General features: G+C 37.5%; 1 protein-coding gene across 1 annotated transcript in view; it reads left to right on the top strand.

Annotated features, from left to right (window-relative positions):
* Positions 1 to 13,977, top strand: part of mapk8ip1 (mitogen-activated protein kinase 8 interacting protein 1) — a 41,224-nt gene that overhangs the window by 14,164 nt on the left and 13,083 nt on the right. Inside the window, exon 3 of the mRNA XM_023952351.1 lies at positions 11,334 to 11,591. Within this exon, the coding sequence (XP_023808119.1) occupies positions 11,334 to 11,591 (258 nt within the window). The remainder of the gene's footprint in view (positions 1 to 11,333; positions 11,592 to 13,977) is intronic.

Here is a 13,977-nt window from a genome sequence, read left to right as displayed (position 1 = left end):
TATTGCAAACAAAAAGAGAATTGTTACATACATGGAATACAATGAAACAAAGATATATTTTCATATTTGTAATACAACATGGCCAGTTTTTTATTTTTATTTTTTCAAACACCTCGAACCCCCCCCCCCCCCTCTCCATAGTTTGCAAGACAAGGATAAGATATATATTGTCCACTATAACAAAAGCATATCTCTATGTGATCAACTCGATGGCCAATTCAATCAGCCAAGTGGCAACATAAAAAAGAGAAATATATTAACATATATAGCTGATGTGATATTTATATGTAAGAAAAAGAAAAATATGAATAATAATACTAACAATGCTGATATTATTTAAGAACAGTTGGAATATTTTAAACTATAAACTTTTTTTTACTTTATTACTGAGATGTGATGGTAGAATGTGAGGAGGCCTCAGGTAGAATTCTGATTTTGCCAAAGTGATCTAAAACCGGACCCCAGATTGAGAAAAATTTGTCCCTCGATCCCTGAACTGAATATTTTATTTTTTCAAGTTGTAATAGTTGCATAAGATCCGTCAGTCACTGGGACACCCCGGGTGGGTCCTTAGATTTCCAGTGCAATAATATACGGTGCCTTGCTATTAGAGTAGCAAAAGGAAGAATGTCTTTGTGTCTTTTTCTTAATGTATCTGGGTTTTGGTGTGAAACACCATATATGGCTGCCTCTGCACTAGGCTGTAGACTGATAAAAAAAAAAAATTTGACTCACAAGAACATGTGAAAAAAGTAATGGATTCAGAATTGTTATTCCAACAAATAGAATGACTGAGATGTTTGATTCTCAATACAAGTCTATGGGATGTTGTCTTCCTTAAGTTAGCTAGAACTTACTATTTGTAACCAGAGGGGGGTAGGGTCACTCAGTCTAGTTTTATATTTTATATAGCTGTTACTTTGTTAATTGGTCTGTAACAATAAATTTACATTTCCCAAATGCACAAAATCTTCTTTCTGTGTGTCCGCTGCGTTGGCTATGTTATCATTTGAGCTACATTTTAAATTAAATATTGTTTTGAACTTTTTGTATATACATATTTTAGCCATCTGCATGTGTATTTGTTAGTTGCCCATTGGTATAGTCATATCAATCTATTTTACAATGATTTTAAGCTGTTTATCCTTTTATTGATAGGAAAAGCTAGTTAAAACACTGACAAACACTTTCACCTCATACACTAGCAGATCAGTGTAGAATACCTTGCAAGGTCTGAAGCTGCTACATCTTCTACTAGAAAAGCAGGAAGGAAAGTATCCACAAATACCCTTTTTCTAAATGTAGATGTGGAGTAACACACTGATTAAGTTGGTGCAAACCTTCTATTTAACCCTTTAACACCAGAAATGTCGGCAACATTTCCAGTGTTAAATGGGTTAAATAGCTATTTTTCCATTGCACATATGCGCAGAACTTTATTAAAATTCTATAAATGTTGACAAAACACAATTTTGCGATTTCCACTAAATCAGAATTATGTAAATAAACACAAACCAATTCACATAATTAGTCATTCAGAAACATGGTGACAGATGTGAATAATGATTTACAGCACATACATTCAAATTTCTGCCACAGCACTAGCACCATCATCTATCAAAGGAGACGTCTGCGTCTTATTCAGGCCATGGAGCGGAGAGCTCCTTACACGTGAGAGTGGGAGCGGGAGCTGTAGAACCAACAATTCCACATGAAACGCTCAACTTTCGATGAGCTGTGTGATGCTCGTGATCCCCGCTGTGCAGTGCCTAAAGCCAGCCAGTTTCTACCAATATCACATTGTCATCTCTGTCTACAAACTGAAAGGTGAACAAAAATCTGCCGTTTACAATGATGTAAGAATGAGGCCCCCCAGAGGTTTTAAAACATTTAGCTTTGACATTTTTTTCTCAGTTAAGGCTCATAATAGTGATACCCCTTCGAATAAATCGTTGAAACTTTGAATGAAGCTCCACTTAGGTTTTTAGACAAATTTTATATTGTTTTGATCCTGTCTTTGTTTTGTTTTTGGATTAATACATTTCTATTTTCATCTCTGCATGTTTGATCATTTGTTATGAAACACAAAATCAGTAATCTTTGGAGTTAGAAAATTACAAATTGACCAGTCTGGATTTAGTATTTTGGACAGTTTCAGGTTCACAGTGGACATATTGTCATATAATCAAAAAATATATATCTGTAAAGAAGAATCTGGGTTTGTACTAAAAAGATTAATATCAAGCATTACCACAAAAAACTGTTTTCAAAATAAAAGAGTAAATTGTGAAGTAGAAAAAAAAGCTTAAATGGTAAGCAGTTTGTAGCTAAGTAAATATTTTAAGACATTTACTCTTATTTTGGCGTGAAGCCTTTATTTTGTTCAGCGTTTGGCTACAAGGCACTGAGGGATTGCACCAAGCCAGACGATCATTTGGAGATCTCGGTCCAGATGGAAATGAATACATTTATAATTCTCCGTCAGCTCTTTCCTGCAATGTTGCCAGCGAAACTATCATCACCTACTCCTTCTTTTAGCACTGCTGTAGTAACCTAGGCAACAGAAGGCTTTTTCTTCTTTTGATACGGTTTCCTTTTTCCTGTTAAACTCTCTTTGATCATTCTGCTCACTACAGGTTTAACTGATGTGAAAAATTCACTGATATACAGAAAACTGGGAATAGTTTGAGGCACAAAAGCCACTCACTTTTTAGCCCTTTCTTTCGCTTTCATTGCTTTATTTGTCTTCTATCCAGGGAACTAATTATAGCTTAGAATGCCAGCACTCACCATTGGCAGTCTCTATGCTTGTAAAGACTGATGACTCATATCCTTGAGGGGATCAGGCTCAAAATCCAGAATGTGATAATACGACAGCTCTGGCAGCAGCAGCGAATACAAAACCTACATTTTTACATGATGATTGGTCTGGCTTCTCAGCATCTGGTCTATAATAGCTCACATTAAGAGCTATTTGTTCACTTGATTTAAAAAGAAAGCAGATGCCCTTCTTTCACATTATTAGACGAGGCTCTATTAAACATACCCCTTTTCTTGTTGTTCTTCTTACTTTGAACAAGGTTTGCTTTGGATTGTCACTATTATATGTTTTCAGCAATATTTAAGGCACAAAACAACATGAAATAGTGATGTTAAGTGTGACACTCAAAGGCTTGTGTAGTGAAAATTGACATAATAATAATAATAATGGATTGGATTTATATGCACTTTTCAAGTCACTCGAGGCGCTTACAGTGTGTCCATTATTCATTCACTCCTCATTCATACTTGGTGATGGTAAGCTACGGTTGTAGCCACAGCTGCCCTGGGGCAGACTGACAGAGGCGTGGCTGCCAGTTCGCGCCTACGGCCCCTCTGACCATCACCGGGGCATTCATACACATTCACACACCAGTGGAGCCACACTGGAGGAAAGGAGGGTGAAGTGTCTTGCCCAAGGACACAACGACAGTTGGCTGGGGGGAGTGGGGCTCAAACCGACGACCCTTCGATCATTGGACGACCCGCTCAACCGCCTGAGCCACTGCCGCCCTAACATGTCATTACAAAATACAAAACCTGGTTTCGGAGCTTGTAGCCTTTGTCATAAGTACTTTGGAATGTAAAGGTGTTTTAAAGTTCTTTATAGGTTTTTCTTAAGGTGAATATTTGTCCATTATAAGTGATAATTGACAGTGGGAAGTTCTGGTCACATAGCCTGTCTGTTCTATATAATTGCAGTGGCCTAAACACCAGTTGGTGCTGTATGTGTTTGTTTGTTGATCCTCATAGCGTATTTCAAATAGTCTGCTTCTTGTGAAATAAAACATATATATATATATGGTTAAAGTCCTATTTGATTTAATATTTGTTATGGTTCAAGTCTTTAATATGGTCAAAGTTCTATTTATTCCATGACCATGGTTTAAGCAGGATAATGCCCTTTGAGGCATCCATTCATTTCTGATAATGAACACTATGTCTGTTATTATCCGTTGCATATTGTATTTGTGGTGTATTTGTTAAGGAACTGTAAAATTGCAAGGTGTGTTATATCCTGACAATATAAAACATTTTTTGACTGAAGTTTTTGTATCCCATTTCTAACAGGTTTAATGCCGGCAACATAAGCCTTTCAATCTTTCTGAAGAGATTGCTAATGGTCAAGTTTTCAGAAAATAATTGGAACTTTACTAGTTTTGTTATATAAATGCTAAAGTTTTTTAATTGTGCAAGAAGAGATGAAGTTTATATTGAAGCTACTGATACTGAAAAAAGAAATTGAGAATGCAGTGTACAAACTTCTGGTTTAAGGCTCACGTTTGACCTTTGTTCGTTAGTAAAGGAACAAGACATCAATAAAATCCTCCTGCACAAATGTATATGGTCATTTTCATGGCCTTTTTTGATCACATGCTTCAAAAGTCTTATAGAAACTGAAAACTGGAACACAGCTTTTGGGATGTGTTTTTAAAAAGAGAAATTGAGCTTAAAACTGCTTTAGGCATTTTTGTTGCATGTTTATTTTTTCATTATTTTTGATTCATTTAGGATAGGAATTGAACCTAAACCTTTTCACAAACGCTGACTGCATAACCCAGGCTCGAGCTGCTCAATAACGCATGCAAAAGGCCGATCAGACTCGGAGCACTCGGGAGCCCCTGGTTTACAGACACACAGCCATAGGTTGTCTCGTCAAGGATCTCACACGGGGACGTTCAGGAGGCACTTGTTTCATTAATAATTAATGGTCTCATAGAGGGAACAACACAGACTGCATTACGTTTGCAGAGAGACAAGAGTCTGCTGCAATAAGAGAACATCCATTTAGCTGGGAGAAACAGTCCCTAACAAAGAAGGAGAAAGGCACAAAGAAGATTTGAAAATAGCAGCGGCACCCTCTGATCAATGCTAAAATGATTGCATCATCTTTGAAAATAAAATGTATTTAATTTTTATTTTATTTATTTTATTGAACCTCTTTCATATCATCTTATAATCTTATTATCTTATCTTATGGACCCTGTTTCTGTCCCAGTCTGGGTGGGCACTGTTCCTGTAGCTGCTTCTTTTTTAAAGTTAACCTTTTTTAAGTATTAATTGTGTTTATGGGGTCATGGGATTTATGTGTTAACAGAGGGGAGGGGTAAATGATGGGTTGAGTTTTTATTTGAATTTCTGTGTCTGTTTTTGTGTTTAACAAGCTACACATACTTTGAATATACTAATACAACTAATGTGTAACGTGTTACAAACGAGCTCTAGAGTTACTGTGAATGAAGTTACAAAAGTCTGACTGACAGACTTATCCCTGATTGTTTTGTCTTACTTCCTCCGCCTTATAGTTAGATGGACCTTATATCTGACATAAATTTGAAAATACACACCGTTAATGAAAATACATTCATTAACGGTGTGCCTTATAATTTTGTACACACTTTAGTGCTGAAAATGACAGTCATAAGTGCAGATAAAGCAGTCTTTTACCAAAACTCTATTGTGAGGTAAAGGCATTATTTCCGTCGTTGGAAGCTTGAAATCAATGCTTGAAATCACGTTTGCATGGCTGTTTCTTGAAGGGTTAATGTCCAGAAGCTCATGTCCAGACAAGCCGTAAAAAGATTTGCTGTTCCCCAGGGACATGATATGACAACATGCATCATCATCACAACCACTCAAGGGCAGGGAGAGCCAGAGGAGAGTGCCTGCATGCATGTGTGTAGGGGTGAATGGACTCGATGAGCTGCCATGTCTCCTCTGTGAATGGGTGAATTGAGGGAGATGTCAGGGTGCGGTCACGGAGGGAGTCGCTTTGCTTACATGATGCCGGAAATAAGCAACACGATTCCTATTCCTACTACAAATTTGCTATAGGAAATGGAATGATGTTGATGTTGTTCTTTGTTGTCACAAATTTTTTAATTATTTAGATTATGTTATTTATTACATGTAACTTGTATTGCAGAAATTGTGTATGTGAATGCATGATTTCACTTTTCAATCCACCTAGGTCCTTTAGATAAAGTATTTTTTCATTTCACAGCTTTTATTTTTACTGAAAGAAAGACTGAGCTGGGATTTACATTTTATAAAGACAAACGGAACATGCCAATATAGATATTGGAAAAAAGAAATTCAAGATTTTATCATCTTTTTCATTCTAAAAGAAAATACATTTGAATATCTTAAAAAGTCCTTGCTTTTATTCAATAATTTAATGTTTATTTAATTTTTTCAGAGATCATTGTTTATGTTTTAGTAAATTTGCCAAAGCAAGTAAAACAATAATTTTGTTCACTTAAAGTAGCACTTAAAAGCCTTAATTTATTTCACATAACAAGAGTGCACCTTTTTATCCAGAGCCCATATATATGGAATAATCCTGGTTGTGTTTACTGGTGTTGAAGCTATTCACTCTGTCAAAATGTTTTGTTGGGTGTCCTTGTGAACACACTGAAGCAGCTAACGTGTTGTGGTGCCAGACAGGTTTCTTTTTTATGTGTTACTAACAAGATTGGGAGTTAGCATAGTCACAGTAATGGTTGTTTTTTTGGTATCAGTCAGTTTTTTTTTTTTTTACATTTTTAAACAGGATTGGGAGTTGCACGGATTGTGGAATACAATAACTCATCTAAAGGCCATGTCTATCTTAAGGGCGAAGGCAGGGGACACCCTGGACAGGTCGCCAGTCTGTCGCAGGGCTTCCGTGATACATACGTATTATATATAATTTCATAAGTGTTTCTTGCTTTTGTCATTTGTAGATATCCATCGAGGTTTTCGGCTAACAACTGTTTAATTAAAACAAAGCATTGCGAGGGCTCGCAACGGGTACTGACCATGGTGCCGATGCAGTGTGATTTCTGCTCAGTGCCATGAATGTCAAAATAAAGAAATTCAATGACGTGTTTACGTGTTAAGGCCCGTACACACCGGGACGAATATTTGCCAGGCGTTATTCGCCAGCGTTTTTCGCCACGTTTTTTGTGTTCACACCCAGGCGATTTTCGCTGACGATGAGCCGAGCGCACATGCAATTTTATTCCCTGACATTAGATGGCGCTTAATGTAAACAGAAATACTCCTGTACACAAGGTGGCGCTGCGCAACTTTACGCTTCTTAAAGTCGCTTTTCCCTCAGAAGAAGAGAGCAAGTATTTACGCGCTTGTCAGAATAATACAAAGAAAACATGAATATTTCAAGCACCAGTAGCTCCAACTGGTGCTTGGTTCGGGGATATTTTAGAATGTCCGTCATTATTTCTTCGCGGCAGTGTAGACGCTACTTGGCGTCTATCTTCTTCGCTGGTATGTGTGCTCAGAAAGGCAGTTTTGTGTTTGAGCGCCCCCAAGTTGTGTTTTACTGTAACTTCAGAAGCTCCAGACACGTGTGCAAAAGCGCCATTCTCATTGGTCGAATATATTTCGACGCGAGGCGTCAAAAAAAAAAAACGAACCCGAGGCGTTTTTTTTTTTTTTGACGCTTTGACGCGTGGCGTTGTTTCGCGTCGGTGTGCACACTCTAATTGGTGCCCTCTGTTTAGTCACAAGGCTTTAAATGTCGGCGAAAATCGCCGGCGAAATTCGTCCCGGTGTGAACGGGCCTTTATTTGCACGACTTATTTACACTTCTTCCATGGTTAATTCATGATACATCTGTCAAAATTTCACATAGAAGAACTAAACTTTTCTCACTTTTTTTTCCATTGTCCACGTTTTCATACGTGGACATTAAAAAATTGCACATAGCGGCAGTGTGACATGGCCTTAATGTGGTAAATTTATAGCGTTAAAGTCTGTCTGACTGACAGACGGACTTACCTCTGGCTGTTTTGTCTGGCTTACAGTTTGATTCATCTAATCAATAACACAAGTTTGAAAATTGGCCTTTTCTCGATGGTGCACCTTCTAATCAGGTGTGCTATAGAGTGGAAAATATTGTACTGTCATTTAACTATTTCTATGACAACAGTATTCTTTCTTCTAATTTGAGGGAAAACTAATGCATGAAGATACATCTTACATCCTCTCATTCACTTATGAGTAGAGAAGAGGCTTGTTGGGAGAAGCTACAATTATTTGATTTAAGCAAAAAAATCGGCTTTTTTTTGGATTGCCTTCCTGCCATTAGCTGGACTGTCTTACCTGAAACTCTATCACCATATCTGGGCCTCTAAAAGTCCCAACTCCTTGATCAATTAAATGACAATTTTTATATTTAAAGAATTGCCAGGTGACAGTGGCAATGAAACCGTGTCAACATGTAAGCTTCTGATGATATAAAAATATGTGGAGAGCTAATAATTGGCAGGGAGGAAATAGGTAAAAGGGACAATAAATATGGACAACACGTTCAAAGCAAACTAAATCAATATGACTTAATGATTCTGTAACAAAATATCATATCTGCCTTTATGAATTCACGCCAATTATATTGTGCATCCTGATACTAAATATATAGAATTTATCATTATTTTCTGCCTATTTGAACCAAATCTGAAAACATTTGGGAGAACCTCAGGAATATAGTTATGGGCAACAATGGGGAAAGCATAGGAATAGAGAAACATATGGCTTAAAGGGCCTAGAAATGGCTCGGAAAACAGAAGAGACATTTGTGGAGAAAGAGATCTAATGCATCTAGATAAGTGATGATGACTTTCCCAACCAGTAAAGAAGTGCAACATGGGTTGAAGGTGGTGCTATTAAATTGTTTATATGAATTTTCCATGATTTTTTTTTTTTTGTAGTACTAGACTTTTGCAGATCTTAAATTTGTATGTAATAAAACAAACAGCATTTTGCTTTTCTTTTTTTTTTTTCAAATTAAATCCTCTCTTGTTATAAATGTACCTAAATAAATAATATATTATAAATAATATATATATGTATATAATATATAATTCACAGCAAAAAACATTCTGATTCAATTTGTGTTTTCAAATACACATTTATAAATACGATACAACTGCAGACAACTACGATGTCTACACAATATTAAGTATACACTAAGGTGATGGCCTTGCAGCTTTCAGCCTTGTGTCTAGGTTTCCTGTTTGACATATTGGCTGCATCTCCCATGGCTGTACTGCTCCCATTGGAAAGGAGCCGAGCATCACTGAATCTTCAGGGCAGCATTGATTCCTTAGCGATCTTTAATGAGCCCCTTGTTGCTTAGCAACAAGGGTTAGAGCTCTCTTAAAGGGGCCAGTCATTGTTTAATAGTATAAAAAGACAGAACAGCACACTACCTTACCAGTTACTAGTTTTCTTACTTCACGGAAAGGGGAATTGAGGTCAAGGGCGAGGATGAGATATTGAAGGCAAGAAAATGTAATGTTATTCGTATTTGAGGTGTGGAATGGTTGAGGTGACGACAACACAGCAATAATTTAATTGACTTTTCTTATAAAACTGGAGAAAGGTAAGGGGATATATTTGATATTTATGATTTTTTTTACAGATTGAACTAAGGTAAATGGTTTTCAAATAATACCTAAAATGTGAGGAGTGTGAAATGAATGGATATTTTAAAAACTGAGATTTTTATAAAAAAAAAATGCAGACTCTAATGCAGCAGATTCAATTTCCGTTGTAGCTTTTAGCTGCTCTTTTGAGGGGATGTCACATAAAATGATCTGCCTTTGATGTAGCAGATACAGTAAAAATATTATTCAAACGAATTTATATAATGGCTGTAAAAGTATGAAAAAGCCTTACTATCTTTTTATTTTTTCAGTTTATTTTCATTAACGTTTATCTTGATTAGAACATATAAGAAAGATTTCGTCACATTTTATATCCCTGCGCTGTTGGTCCCACAAACCTTCAGGGCTAGTGTTATCAGTTATGTTCAAAATTACAAGACAATATTAAAACAAATTTTGATGTCATTACATAACAAAACATACTTTTCTTTTCTATCCCCTCCTCTCACATTCACACCCTATGGACAATTTATAGTGACCAATTAACCTATGAAGCATGTTTTTGCATGGGGAGAACATGTAAACTCCACACAGAAAGGTCCCCCATTGGTATTCTGTTTCAGGCCCCCCAGCCAGAACTTGAACAGGGGGCCTTCTTGTTAACCACTGCGCCACCGTGCAGCCAATGCATTAAATGTTGTTTATTTGAATAAATAATGAATTTGTTTTTTATAGTTAATAACGTTTTGTGTTTAGATTTTTTGCATGTCAGAAAGATGATCAAAATGATGATAAAAGGTTGGATCCACAGTCAGACTGAATTATGGTTAGAATAATCTTAAAACACAAATTTGTATCTTTTACTGAACAGCAGTGTCTAGTTGCTTTTCAGAGACAAAGTTCTTAATGTATATAACTGCATTTACATGTATGTACACAACAAGTAACTGTTACTGCTAAAGGTTGCAGCCACCGGTGATATGTGTTTTTCAGCATTCTGTCAGGTTCCCAATTCTTTTGAAAAATTATATGCTTAAGTTTTTTCTTTTTGGCTGTTGGCCACCGATTTTCCTATATTTTTCTTCCGTCTAGCATATTTGTTTTGCATTTGTATGGGCTGGGCTTTGATTCAACAGAACACATACACCACACGAAGAGGGAAATACCATTAAAGGCTTATCCGAGCCTCAGATGTTGCAGCCAAAGCCAACAGGATGAACTAGCGGTGACCGTGTGTGTTGTTTGTGCTCAACAGCAGGGATTGCATTGCAAATTAGGGTAGAATTAACTGGTATGTTTCCCTTTGACCCACTACCTCACATTTTCTTCTTGGTTGAAATGGTTAAACGGAATTTGTTTACACGTCAACTCAAACTAATAACATTAGACACATAAAATTCGAAAGCTCTGAGTATTTAATGGGTATCATTTTCTAATTTGGTTAAATGTGATCATTAAAGTAACGTCATCATTTTTCCATCATCAGACTAGCCAGAACCTAACAGTAAACAATACAAGCCCAGCCTTTTGTCATGTATTTTGTAGCTTGTGGATGGCCAATAGTAGGAATTTGTCCTTCTGATGTAATGTCAAAATAAATAAAATTAATTTTTTAGGCAATTGGCATAAGTATCAGGATACAATTTATTATAACAGCTTTTGCAAAGATTCTAACCATCTTAATATTTTAGTTTTATGATTCAATTTTTTTGCTTAGAAAGGAAAAGGTTTAGAAATGCACTGAATTGGTTCAGCAGTTGGCAGTGAGAATGTTAATGCTGATGAGAGAGTTGCCTCCAATTGGCCAGCTCAGTCTCCACATCATCTGTGCAACATGGTGTATCTCTATCTCTCCCTTCTCTATTTTAGTTTTAACTGATGGCATTTCTTGTCCAATCTCTGCAGGGCCGTGTGAGGGGGGGGACCAATAGCCTGTCAGGGAGGGCGGAGCTGGGAGCAGTTGGCCAGCTTCAAGCAGAGATGCTGCATTTGGACCTTATCGACGGAGCTGACAGTTACTGTGTTGATAAGGAGCCTTTAAAGGCATCTGCTCTCCCACTTTCACCTGTCATTAAGGATCCTGCAGCACCTGTTACCATGGATACTTACAGACCCAAGAGACCCACAACCCTTAACCTCTTCCCCATTGTGCCACGGACTCAGGTAGGATTTGACTAACCTCATCCACAGAGACAGTTTCTGGCACTGAATCTAAAGAGAAGAACACCCTTGCTTCTGTTTGTCTTTATAGGTTGATCTTAAAGTCTAAGTGTCAACATTTTATCGTGGTGTTAATCAGGAAAAAAACAATGTCCATTACATCAACACTGAAATTATTCAAATAACTTCTGTGACAGGATGTGTTTATCAGACTGAACAATAGCATGAATTGTCAGTAACACCCCCCACCCCCACTTTGGTTACTGGCCCTGCCTGTGCATGAAATGCTGCTAGTGCTCGTGACTTGTGTTAGGCGTCTTCTATGACAGTGTTTTTGAAGATCAAGCTATAGGAGGAAAAATTACAATCAAGGTTAGAAGCTACATAATGAGCAGCAAATTAAAAGGCACCAGGAGTTTACCTCAGTTTTGATCTGGCCCTTGTTTGGCCAAAGGATTTGTACTGACAGGTTCCTTTTAAGGACCCATACCAATACAAATTGTGTTTATGGGCGTTTTCAGCGTGTTCTTGAAGCATTTTTCTCATAAAACAAAGTTTATGAGTATTTCTTTATTAAAATTGTGGTGAATCAGGGGGCAGCCATAAAAAATACTCTGTGCTCCGCTCCATTCTGATGCTTTCAGTTGAAGACAAATGGATCTTTTCACGTCTTTGTTTTCCTCTTCTGAGCTGGCATCTGGCTCAAAACTGTTCGGCTGGATAGCCTCAACATTCCTCGCTATTATTGTTGCACTGCTAATGTAAGCCTGGGGTTTTGGGGGGCTGTAAGATAGCGGGAGAGAGTGTAAATAAAGGGATGATGGGTAATTACTGATACGAAGCCCATCGAGACGACTGTTGTTGTGAATTCGGGCTATACAAATAAAATTGAATTGAATTGAAATAATTCGCCTCTGGGTTGTGAGTGGTCTCGCTCACACAGTTTTTTTTATTTGGGCTTAAAGTGGCATTCCAATAATTAAAAGACAACTGGGAATGCTCTTAATATAGATCAAAAGATTATCAGAGTAGGACTTTTAAAGCTTACTTATATGAAACATATTTTTAATTATTTACGGAATTGCTGTTTTATTTATTTCAGCAATGTGCTGCAGGGCTGATACTGGTCGATTGGTCAACCTCAACAATCTATTCTTTAATTTGATGCTACTGTAATTCTGATTGTTTACTAATGCAGCGCAGACTCATCCAACTCACACCCAGTCCTGTAATCCTGCTTTGACCGTCTCTTCTGATGCAGCAACAGCAAGATCAATACTGTTTGAATGGTAAATGGTATGCAGATACTTATAAAGTAGCCAATGCCCTTTACAGGCACAGTTTATTCACACTGATGGCAGCTTTGCTGCCTTACATTGGTGCTAACCTAAAACCCCCAGGAGCAATGTGGGGTTCCACCCCCAAGGACATATGGGTGAGCAGGCAGGAACCAAACCTGCAATCTTCCACTCCTTGGTTCCCCTCATGAAGCTCATGGGCCTTCCTGCACTCTATAATTGATCTGTGACCTTTAATCTTGCTTGAACCATTAGCAAAAATCACATACCTTTTGCTCATCATACAATTAATGAACCTACGTTATGTTTCAAGGTGCTTGAGATTGTCTTTGCAGTTCCGTAAATAGTCACAAAACAAACGTGCAACAAGGGCCACATGGCTGCAGAACACATGAAACAATTTTATTTTAAGTGACAGGATTTTTATAAAATGGATCTGCCACCACTGCAGGGTCACATCTGCTAGACAATTAAAAATAGAGAGTGTGTTTAATTAAGGAATTTGACTTCAGCTACTTTGTGATAGTTTTAAGAAAAACATATCCATCTATCCACCTTTCATTCAGGGTTACAAGGGTTGTTGGAGCCTATCCCAACAACTTTGGGACAAAGGCTGATTACACCCTGAACAGTCCACTTGTCTGTGGTTAAAAAGAAAAGGAAAAACATGTGTGACCACCTTATTACTCCCCTAGTTTCTCTGAATGCTGCTGATATGATCAATGATGACATGATGATGACACAGTTGCCTTGTATTCACGCGTTACCCAAATTAGTTTTAAATCTGAGATTGAAGCAGACAGATACGTTGATCAATCTGTATGCATGAAGTCTAGTTAAAGCAGATTTGTCACTAAACGGAGCAATTAACTGTTCTTTGAGCATTGATCTGCTTGTTGTTATGGTAAGGTATTGTGCTTTCCTACCAGTGACGTTGCCTCCCACCTGCTGAATCACTTGTTTCTATGGCAACAGTCTCAACACCATGCTCCTAAATAGGAAGTGAGTCATGCTTGGTGGATGAAGAAAGGAGATCTTTTTTTGGACACCCTGTCATCCCAGGAATTTCCAGTTCCCTTCATCAGCAAACT

The sequence above is a fragment of the Oryzias latipes genome, chromosome 3 (assembly GCF_002234675.1).
Source record: "Oryzias latipes chromosome 3, ASM223467v1".
Classification (NCBI taxonomy): domain Eukaryota; kingdom Metazoa; phylum Chordata; class Actinopteri; order Beloniformes; family Adrianichthyidae; genus Oryzias; species Oryzias latipes.
The sequence above is the reverse complement of the archived record's forward strand: the minus strand, read 5'-3'. Positions and strand labels throughout refer to the sequence as shown.